We start from the raw sequence: 11,744 nt of genomic DNA, 5'->3' as shown, positions 1-11,744 counted from the left end.
ACTACTAGTACCATGAAAAGTGAAATTACACTTTTAGGTGAAATTCCAATATCATAATTGTTGTCAACATCTGAACTTTCAAATTCCCTATTTGAGTCAAGTACATAATTTTGTATCAATTATCAAACACCTATATAAGCACCAATTAACTTAGTTTAGCATTGTAAAAAAGTATTCATAGTTTTCTCATAGACTCAAATGTATAGTGAATCAACGTTTTGGTGAAATTCTAAAATCCAATTTCTTGCACACATATAAACCTTTAACCATCCTAGTCTAAGTACTTTAAAATGAATTATCAAACGTCCATAAATACACAGATTTAGATAGTTTTGAAAAAAAAATTATACTTTCCTCATAGACTATCATGTATAGTGAATCTACATTTCGGTGAAATTGTAAAATCCAATTTCTTGCACATATATCCATTTGTAACCACCCTAGTCTAATCAAGTGAATTAATATTGACGGCATCAGTGACATTGGACCTTAGTTGGTGACCACTACCTATTTGACTTACAGATTGATATATGGCGGGTGCCACATGTGGGGCAGGATGCGCTTACTATTTTCGATACACCTGACATCACTTCTTTGCCTTTTGCCCAGAGGTCCATATATCTTTCTTTCATGAATTTGACTTTGTTTTGTGTACTGGTGCTTTAATGTCTGTTCTGTGCTGTTTTGTGTCGATGTTTATAACTAGTGTATTACGAAATTTGACCTAGTGTTATGGATTACTGATAGGTATGATTGCGATTATTAATAATCGAGAGTGCATAAATACACAGATTTACCTATTTTTGTATTGGAAAGAAATTATTCACAGTTTCCTCATAGACTCCCATGTACAGATAGCACACAACTGGTGTCGTCTGCAATAACCTTTGACCAAAACGCAATCTTTATTTCGAAGGTAACATGACCAATACGAGTGACCGTTTTGGAATACAAATATATATATATATATATATATATATATATATATATATATATATATATATATATATAATATATATATATATATATATATATATATATATATATATATATATATATATATATATATATATATATATATGACATATATGATATATATGACATATATGACATAACCAAATACGTGTATTCTTGTCATTAATAGCAAAGGTTTTGACGCAATATCGCAAACATTCGCATTGGCGTCTGATTTACTTATGTGATTTCGTTTCCACATTTTTGTAGGGTTTGAAAATCAGCAATTCTACAATCATAATGATGAACGAATTAGAAGTAGTTCTCTACGGATTTCCGAACCAAGGGAGATGCTACAACTTTGGAGTACTAGCCCATGACGATGAAGTTAAACAAATATACAATAACTGCAAGCACAGTGGTAAACTGCCATTCAATCGAAGTAAAGTCCTGTTTGTCGGTGATACGAGGGTTGGCAAAACTAGTCTGCTGCGTCTCTTGACAGGCGAAAAGTTTCAAATTGATGAGCCGAGTACTGAAGGAATTGAAAGAAAGATGTATGAAACCAAAGATGTCGATTCCGAGTGGAAAGAATGTAAGGCTTCGACGTCAGACGAGTTCGAGAGGTGTTCATCTTGGTGTACGGCAAAAATTGCCATTAAGTCACCGACTATATCGTTCCAGGAACGATCAACAAAATGTGATGATAAATGCCAAGAATCCATGGAATTCATTAAATGGCCCTTCCGCAAAATTATAAAAGTTGCCGCAAAGTTTTTCTTTCTAGGACTACTGCTGTTCTCTTTCCTTGACAACCTTTGTCCACACTACGGCTACGGCCTTCTCCAACTAGCTTGTTATATTTGCTGTTTGATATGGAGTGGTGACTTCATGATCGCATATCGTTATGGTACTGGTGCTGCTATAATGATATACGTGACTATAATGATATATCTAAGAACTAATTTGACACTTTCTTCAAGTACAGATACATTCATGAATGATGTGTTCCTCAATGTCTTGTTATCTTACTTTCAACCATCATCACCTGTATACGTTCTCACCTTGATGACGTACCACTGGACATTTTATGTGGTTGGCTACGCTGTTGGCGCATCCTATGGTCTCGGTTTTAAAAATGGTGTAGCCTGGGGTTTGTGTATGCTTGTGCCTGCAAGAAACATGACAATACAGTTACCTGTATGGTACACTAATAGCACTGACGTCACGTCCTATCAAGTATGTTTTCCCTCTATTTTCCTTGGGATGGCATTTGGCTGTGTACTGTATACGTACAGACGTAAACTGGAAGCTGCGTTTACATTCACGAAGTTCTTGCCAATTTCGATGGTTATCATTTCTTTTCTGGCTTGCATTTCTACCATTCAATATCTATCTGTCTTTTTCGTGCTCGGCGTCTTCATCTGGATCGGTACGTTTTCGGGTATGACATGTGGAAGGACTGCCGGTCTTCCTCTTTGCCTGGGATATATACACAAGAGACTTGGAGGAATGGTGATCGGGATAGTCATAGGTCATTTGCTTGGCCTGGGCTTTCCTTCACACGACCTTCAAACTTTGCCCCTGTTCGTGTACGTGATTTCTGTTTTAACTCAGCCAACTGCAGATCTTTACATGTATTACAAAGTGAAACAACAAACCATTCCTATTTTACATGTGCGTGAAGCAATTAGACAGCAGTTGCGGGGTGACAAACACCTTGCAACTCGTCTCAGTTTATGGGATTTTGCTGGTCAAGAGTTGTATTATTCAACGCATCACATCTTTATTTCTACACACTCAGTTTATTTAATGATCTTCAGTCTTCTAGACGCCGTAAAGAACAAAGAGAAACAACTCGAAAGAATTGTGTTTTGGCTAAATTCCATTTGTACTCACACGGACAGTCAGGACACGGCCATATTTGTAGTTGGGACACATCGAAATAGTATTAATTCAAATCAACGTTCCGAAGTGATTGCTTATCTTACAGAGAAGCTGGACGTACACAGGTTTCGTGATCGCTTTGTGAAAAATCCTGACGGCCTGCTTGTTTTTGCAATCGAGAATTCGGTTCCATTAGACGAAGATTCTCATAATCTCCAGAGGTGTATATTGAAAGAAATAGAAGATATGATGTACGTGCGTGAAGAGTTTCCTGTACCATTCATGAACTTTTACAAACTAATCAATGAACGTAAATTTCAAAACGGTGGCAAACGAGCAATATCTCTCTATGATGACGTTAAGGTCCTCGTGAAACATCAGTTTTTAGTTGAAGAAATTGAGCTTCGACAAATGCTATGCTTTTTTCACAAAGCAGGCGAAATTATATATCAACCAGATGATGATCATCTGAGTAAGTACGTAATCTTTGATCCAAATGTGCTTGTCAGTTTGATGACAGCATTGATAACCATTCCGCCTGCAAAGCTGAGACCCCGTCATTTGGCAAACTCCTGGGACATGTTGGATAAACGAGGACTTGCGGACACCAATCTCATCAGTCATATTGCAAAATCAGTCTGTATGTCAGAAAAGCTGGCCCTTTCCTTGTTGCTTGCCTATGATCTTGTGTGTCAAATACTAAGAGAATCCAAAGAAGATAAAGAGTTGTACATGGTCCCAAGCATTCTACCCGCGTACGAAACTGGTAGCCCCTATGACTCTATGCCAAGATGGCATTTTTTTCAAAATGACGATGACGTGTATTACTTCGATTTTGGATCTTTTCTACCAGATGTTGTATTTTGGCGTTTGTTGGCTCGTTGCATGAAGTCTCCAACAGTTTTTAAATCTTCACTGAAGAGACATATCTACCGTGACGTGGCAAGATTTTCTTTCGACCGTCACATCACGTACATACTACAACTTGTCCATAACATTCCCTTGGAGCAGAATTTGATTAAAGTTACGGTCCAAAAGGCTTCTGGTGCTCATTCTAAAAGTTTGCTCAGGTGGCTTTTGGAACAGCTCAACATCATACGACGACGAGATTTCAAGTTTATGGAATTTACGCTAGGGTTGTTATGTCCTCACAAGACCCACGAGGAATATAACAACGCCAGTTACCTCCATATCGTAGAGTTGGTAAATCTTGATGGCAAACTTTATGACAATCCAAAGCTTGAATTGTTGTGTGAGGGTAGACGCAAGACAATAACACCGTATCCAGTGTCGACATCGGTGAGTTTCAATATTTTACGAATTTTTAGGTTTTCTAGATATCCCCTTATCGGCAAAGAGTATATTTTTGCACTATGGAAAAACTATGCGACGCATGAAAATGCGTTAGAAATTTTATTCTCAATTGGGTTTGAACAGACTTATTGAATTTTACAATATCCTGTCCCTTTTCAGCAATTCTCGAATCGCACTTCGGAATAAACCTTTTGCTTTTTCCTAGTTTGAAGTGTGTTTTCCAAAATGTTGCAAAGTCAATCTTAGCCCAGGCGTGTCTTTCTGACAGCTCTAGACATAATAAAGTAGATTCAAAATGTCAGTCAGAAAGCCATATTGGAGCGTCTCACAAAACATATCGACATGTGTGTATGACAAAGTGGTATGTCTTTCCACAAACTTGAAACTAATTGGTACTGGAATACAATTGCCTTTAAAAAAAGGAGAAAGCATGCGCACAGACAGACGCTAGGAAGGAATCACAGACAGACGTCTCCACGACTAAAAACATCATCTTGCCACTTTTTTGGTCATAAAGAAGACGCGGCTCATACTTACTCAACCAACTCTCTCTGTTTTAAATTAAAGCAGCTTGAAGAGACGGAGCCAATACTACCCAGACAGCTATCCTTGACGCATAATACTCACATATCTGATATGCCACCAACACTTTACCAGGACATCTGCAATCATCTCAACGTGGATAGCATGATAGGTGATTGGCGATCTCTAGCCAGTGAGTAATCCAAGACTATAATTGTTGTCCAAGAGCTGTTGTTAGGCTCCGATACAGATAATCACCTATGATTCGTTTTAGTGACCTGTCGATTCCTACCCATCGTCAGACAAAGAACCTCGGGCCAACTCTTGATTCCTTCCCGCCTCACAATGAAGCCTCACAGTCAGATTTGTCGTTCTTCCTAGTTTCATATTCGCTACATTGCTGTCGTTCATAAATATTTGCTAATTCATGAGCCAGTGTGCTCTCGCATTGATTCGTCAATTCACTGCTTTATGGTATACCTCAGCACTCTAAACGCATTCAGCATGTGCTTTGTACATGTACCAAATATTGCAGCCAGTATTATTACACGTTCAAAGCGTCGTGTTGAGACCACTTCACTTTTATGGCAACGTATAATGTATAAGATTGTGATCGTTACATTTAAATGCCTTCGTTTAGGTCCTCCTCATCTCACTTAATCGGCCGGTCTCTACGTTCTACTGCGTGATCCATGTTAAGCTGACATTTCAAAACTTCGTATAACTATGGCTGGCACTTAAAGCATGGTAACAGGACTTTTGTTGCTGCTTCCGAAGTTTTAAGTAATGTTCTCCCTTTCCAAATCTGTCGTCATGTTTCATGTTTTCAATGTTTGCTGAAAGACATATTTTTAAAGTTTCTTTTAAATTTTAAAATTTATTCTAAAAAATCTATTACCTTACATTTCCGTAGGAGGGTAGCTGTCATGCTTTCTAAATATTTATCACGATTTCTGTAGTTTTTGTCGATTCTTTATTATTTTGATCGATTTCTTTTATTGCCTATGAAGGTGAACTTGGACATACGGCTGGGCAAGTCCAGATATATAATCACAAGAGTAATCCGGCAGGCGAAATTCTTCAACAATGGTCAAGATATCATCATGCAACGATAAAGAATCTTCTTGAATTACTACAAAGGCCATCTCTTGAGCGATATGATATTACGGGTATCATTTTGGAATACATCAGCCAGACACCCGAGGGAGAATGATCCTAAACATGCCAAATTGTGTGACGTGTTGCATAATAAATTAAAACGCCTTTAAACTGTAGATGAACAAACGCCATCACAAAGACTACGGTATGCCGTGCAAACGTCATACAAAGAAAGATAAATAAATGAAAGGATTTCTTAGAAAACACAAAAATCATCATGATAATATATAGTTACCGAAAGAAAACCATGTTTCGGAAAGGTAAAATGCCAATCGGCAGGCTGAATTACTTCTGCTGTGTTTTCCCATATATTTGTACTTCAGTATCAAAGAGAAAAAGAGAGAGAGAGAGAGAGAGAGAGAGAGAGAGAGAGTCAGACAGACAGACAGACAGACAGGCGGACAGACAGGCGGACGAATGGACGTTTATCCGAAGGGGACGGCAGCAATTGACCATAATTATTGTAACATTCTATACGCCACGATGCAGATTGTGCGACAATCGTATTTAGATGTTCTTTCCCTTCCCTTGCCTTCCCTACCCTTGAAACTATAACAACGTAACAACAACACTATTTAAGTTGCATCACCTAGTTTTATAATTTAATTTAACCTCTGAGGTTTGGAAATTTTGAAACTTATGTAAACTCAGAAAATTGTAAAATGAATACGATGTCAACAAAAGTGTACTCATCTTTGAACAACATCTTTATCCGAAGGGGACGGCAGCAATTGACCATAATTATTGTAACATTCTATACGCCACGATGCAGATTGTGCGACAATCGTATTTAGATGTTCTTTCCCTTCCCTTGCCTTCCCTACCCTTGAAACTATAACAACGTAACAACAACGCTATTTAAGTTGCATCACCTAGTTTTATAATTTAATTTAACCTCTGAGGTTTAGAAATTTTGAAACTTATGTAAACTCAGAAAATTGTAGAATGAATACGATGTCAACAAAAGTGTACTCATCTTTGAACAACAGACTCTATATTTATCATTCTCGAGATAATGTTCTATCTTTTAGACTTTACCACCATGTGTGATTTAGGAAATAGAAAATAGAAAGGTGTAAATTTATTAATGGACAAAGCCGATACACTTGTCATTACAGCTGCCAAGTGATTCTGTATAATTGTTATCTACATACTTCTGATATCTCTCATTTCGAATACCTTCATTGTATGGAAAACCTGCTTTTTTAACATTGTACCTTGGTATTGTTTTCTGATAATGTTCGTAATTATTTCCTTGGAAATCTTGGTACCTTCATTAATATCTCTCTTACGTTCACTGAATACACACCGAGCTTCAGAGATTGAATTCTACGTTATATCACTAAACTTCCTGTTGTTCTCAAACTTCCAACGACTTTCTTATTTTTGTGACCAATCAGTTTTATCGAATACGTCTCTACGATTCCAATGGTGTTTGTTGATATCCTTGGGTTATTTCATGTACTTTGCTTTTACTTCTGAGAACAAAAATTTGTACACTTTCATATATGCTTCCATTATTTACTTGAGAATAATATTGTACGATAAAGTCATTGACAATATGCGAATGTGGAGTGATCCATATTTTGTGAATAACACTTCTAATAGATTTTATTTAAAGCTACAAGGTTTTCATTTGAGATTTTACTGTTGTAAATAAGTACTTAAGATTTATATAATACACTGGAGACGGAATTTCGGGAGGCAACAGAAACTGACATGACAATGCCAGTTTTTTTAGCGATTACCTCAAGATGTTAAGAATCAAGGCGTCTAGGTCTATTAACATGGTAATGAACTCTCGACTACGTAAATTTTATGTGGTACGCCCGCCATAAGCTATCGAGGCCTCTTGACATGAACAATTACTCACTTCACGCTGTTTTTCTCATGTACATAGCATATAATCATTGTTATTTTCAACAAACGTATTTTGGCATTGATTTACTACAGCATTTTGAATAAATGTTGTCATTATCTTTACATCGTTATAAATTATATATTTTCTTTAATCAAACCATCATTAACTTTTGAGAAGTATTTTACCAAATGAAGTATTGTCTCTATTTTGTCAATAACGACGAATACTGTGACAAATCTCTAAAATCACAACATCTGATTGTTCGTTTGGGGCCGTCCTGTCACTCTTTACGGATGTACCTATACCTCATTTAGGCACTTAAATTTTCGTATGAAGTTAGCATTGTGAGGGCGGTGTTCTAATCGACAGTTGGTCTGTTTTTACGTATTTTCGGTTATTTTGCAACTCGCAGCCTTCATTATTATTTATTATACCCGAATGTGCTTAAAATCCTTGAATTCTACATTTTGGTACAGAGGTAGTCTTTTCGCAAACTGTTTCACATCACACCACTACATTAAGGCATGGTGGAACTCGTGCATATTTTCCAGTGTCTACTGCACAGGTCTGTCGCTATATGCATTTCAGATCGTAGCCCCCCCCCCCTAAATCCACTTTGCTTAATTACTTTCGTTAGAACCTAATATGGCCGATGACTGTTTGCGTGTAGTTTGCCTGTGTCGCAGAAATGCTCGTGTCTAGGTCTCCTTTATTCCAATGAAGTCATTTAGTATAATCTCAGATTATACTCAATGACTTTACGCATATAATATTTGATAAACTATCAAACATAATTTTTCCAGTGGCAGATTTGGGATCTGAAGTTGGGGTTCCATGTTGTTAGGACAGGTATACGTGTGTGGGGATGTCTATGAACATCAGAGAGACCAAAACCTTGCCAAATATATCCAAATTGGACCAAAACGACCCTTACAAGTAGGAGACGAAAGCAAACGTACTATCTCGGTCACAAGCAACATATAGAAAAGTGCCGAGATAGAGCACAGCCCAGGTGGAAAACATGTCGTCGGCTGACTACTTGTGTCTCCAAGAGACCAATTGTGACTCAAGAAGCATTAACATATTCAGTTTTGGTTTGTTTGTAATTATTTTGGTTGATAATTAGTGTTTTTTATTTCTGCATTAAAATCGTTTAATATGTAGTAGGTTTTACCTGAATGCAAGCGAAGTTTAATTTTGCTGTTTAAATTTTCAGGCTGGAAGTTCGCCCACATTATGGACAGATACAAATTTAAAAGTAAACTTTGAAGCGGGAAATCTGTGTAGTGTCGAGGTAGAAGGTGTAAATTTATGTTTTAAGTGAAATAAAAAAAATTGGAAAGAATGACTTTGAAAGAAAACATGTGAGGGACAAACAAAAGCCATGACACCATACCACCATAAAATTCTTTGGAGTGAAGTAAAGTGTCGATGAATGTCCACATGCTATAAGGTTCTTTAAAATTCTTTGTTTGCCGTCTGGGTGCGGGTAGGTTTTAGGGCGAAAGCTAAAACACAAATACAGATCGTCTGCTCGAAAATACGGCGCGTTTTGCCCTTCCTTTGTCCGCAATGACACATTCAGAGCGCCATCAGGTAGCAGTCGACTTAAATGTCGGAAAAACGCAAATGTTTTACGATCGTTTCAATACAAATCCGACTCGGCTACCTATCGTACATGGGTACTTCAGCCGCTTTACGTAAAGTGTACATGTGCACCTCCTATTGTAGTGGACTGCAGTGTACTGACGATCGATTAACATTTTCACGACAACTTGATTGCTACCTCAAAGATTTTATGTCCGCGAAAACACACATTACCGTCGTAACACACATTTGGTACATTTTGTACTGGTATGATGTTTATTGCCATTGTTTTTTACTATGGATTTTTGTTCAGACTCACGGTTACCTAACTATAATTATATATGTCTGTTATAGTTATACACGTATAATTGTGTTTCCAAGCATTGTTTTAAACGTGCTTAAAGAGGCACCACCATTTGGTAACATTTTTAAAACACATTTTTTTAATGCCAACGGTCGATATTTGACGTGGCGACTGCACGCGGATCGCGAGATATCGATAAAAACATGTCATTTCCCGAGCGTATTTTTCACATCCCGAAGTTTTACGATCGTTTCTGATTATGACGCGAAATCCACGGAAGGTTTGTTGTTGTGCTGATTGACGATATTCTAGGGAGTCCATAATAAGTTCGAACGACGCAATTTTACCTCCCACTGCGAAGACTTTATATACAGCATTATGCCTTTACCACAGGTCAGTTTTTGAAAACTTCTTCTTAGCTTTGTCGTTGTCATTATTCTAAATCAGTTGTATTATATTTTTAACAAATACCACATAAACATAAGTTTTTACGTGTTAAATATTAGCCGCCTCCGATGACTACATTTTGTCGTCTGCCACACAGTACGTGTGGTTCGCCGCGCGCGTGGTATGCGTCTATGCATACCACGCGGTGGCCGCTATGTATCAACCGCACGTAACTGGGCTAGTCACCTATGCGAATTCTGGTAGAATCAGTAAAAATTGTTTTTCGTTTTATCACCAAGTCAGTAAGACTCAACTTTCTCCCACGGGGCATGACCGATCACCGAGGCAAGTGGTACCGTGGCGTACAGCAGTGTCAGTGTAGACTCGTACATCATAGCTTAGTTGACAATGGCCCCAGTGCCGAACGTTCGATGTTCGGAAGCTGAATTTAGGTGGGCCACCGGAATTCACACTTTTACTTTTTTTTTGAAGACATGTTTTTATCGATATCTCGCGATCCGCGCGCAGTCGCCACGTCAAATATCGACCGTTGGCACTAAAAAAATGTGTTTTCAAAATGTTACCAAATGGGAGTGCCACTTTAAGGTGAAGTACTACGAATTACATCAAAATTAAGTTGTGGTGTCATTTTCTTGAAACTTTGCACAAATATTCTTGGAAGTTGTGCAAGTGCAAAAATGAAATAAAAAATGGGGGTTACCACGCTCGTTTCCATGGAAACGGACCTTAAAATGGCGTCGTTAGAAATAAATAAAAATGATATAATTCATTTAAACTAAAGAAAGCAATTATAAAACGCTTAGCAAACGAGTTAATTTTAATAAATACCAAGACTTAAGATCCATATCTATCGAATGTATAGTTTTCATGATGTTTGTGAAGAAATTTTAACATAAGTATCGATTACAAAATGACGATATCGAAATTATATCACTACATAATTTTCGAACTTTCTTCCTGTCACTTTGAATGGTGTCATTTTGACCAAACTTGGCGAATAAACTCCTGACATAATACCATTTAGTTTACACTTTAATAAAAGGGTGTCACCACGCTACTTTTTACAATATCTCCAGGTGAATGGGTAATTTGCGCCACATAAATGGGAGAGAAATGTTAATTTTTCGCTCATATTGAATAAAAACCAGCTTCCTAGGGGATTAAAATATGACAAGGTTATAGGTCACATGTATTTCTAAGACACTGGGTCAAAAAATTAGGTAAAAGCGCAATTTCAACAATGACAGGTGATGTTAAATATATGCGCTACAAAATAACCCATTTGCGGCAGGCTGGAGTTAAATCTGCGCAGAAACGTTCTAAAGCGTGTGCGTGTCCGAATTTGTCGCCCTTTACCTTAATAAAGATCACAGGAAACACTGCATTGTAAATGTAAATAGTTGAGTTTCTTATACTTGTGACCAATAAACTGATTAGAAAGTTAGAGTTAAAGTGATTGGTCTATGTATTGTTTCTGTTTTTTTGTTTGTTTGGTTTTTTGGGTTTTTGGGGGTGTTTTGGCTGGCTGGCTTGTAGGTTTTTCAAAAATCCAAGGACGGCAAACAAAGAATTTTCATTAAATGGCCTAATATTGAATCTGTTTTATAAATTCTGTCAAACAAGGTTGTACATTTTTTTGTTGTTTTTTTCAATACTAAATATACCTATATCTACCAACATAAGCGCTAGGACAGAATCCTAAGAAACGAAAGTTACAGTGCTACAAAGGGAATGTCACTGGATGGTACT

General features: G+C 37.3%; 1 protein-coding gene across 2 annotated transcripts; it reads left to right on the top strand.

Annotated features, from left to right (window-relative positions):
• Positions 1 to 1,230: 1,230 nt before the first annotated feature.
• On the top strand, positions 1,231 to 6,189 carry LOC139137880 (uncharacterized). Of its 2 annotated transcripts, none has more exons than XM_070706147.1 (3): positions 1,231 to 4,140; positions 4,723 to 4,870; positions 5,688 to 6,189. In XM_070706147.1, exons 1-3 carry the CDS (start codon positions 1,255 to 1,257, stop codon positions 5,888 to 5,890), a joined length of 3,237 nt encoding a protein of 1,078 aa, XP_070562248.1. In that variant the 5' UTR covers positions 1,231 to 1,254; the 3' UTR covers positions 5,891 to 6,189. The 2 variants fall into 2 exon arrangements, with proteins under 2 accessions (XP_070562248.1, XP_070562249.1); XM_070706148.1 differs by having other exon boundaries at positions 1,240 to 4,140; positions 4,726 to 4,870.
• Positions 6,190 to 11,744: the final 5,555 nt, after the last annotated feature.

Source organism: Ptychodera flava, chromosome 8 (genome assembly GCF_041260155.1).
Source record: "Ptychodera flava strain L36383 chromosome 8, AS_Pfla_20210202, whole genome shotgun sequence".
NCBI classification, from domain to species: domain Eukaryota; kingdom Metazoa; phylum Hemichordata; class Enteropneusta; family Ptychoderidae; genus Ptychodera; species Ptychodera flava.
This window is presented reverse-complemented; position numbering and strand designations above follow the sequence as displayed.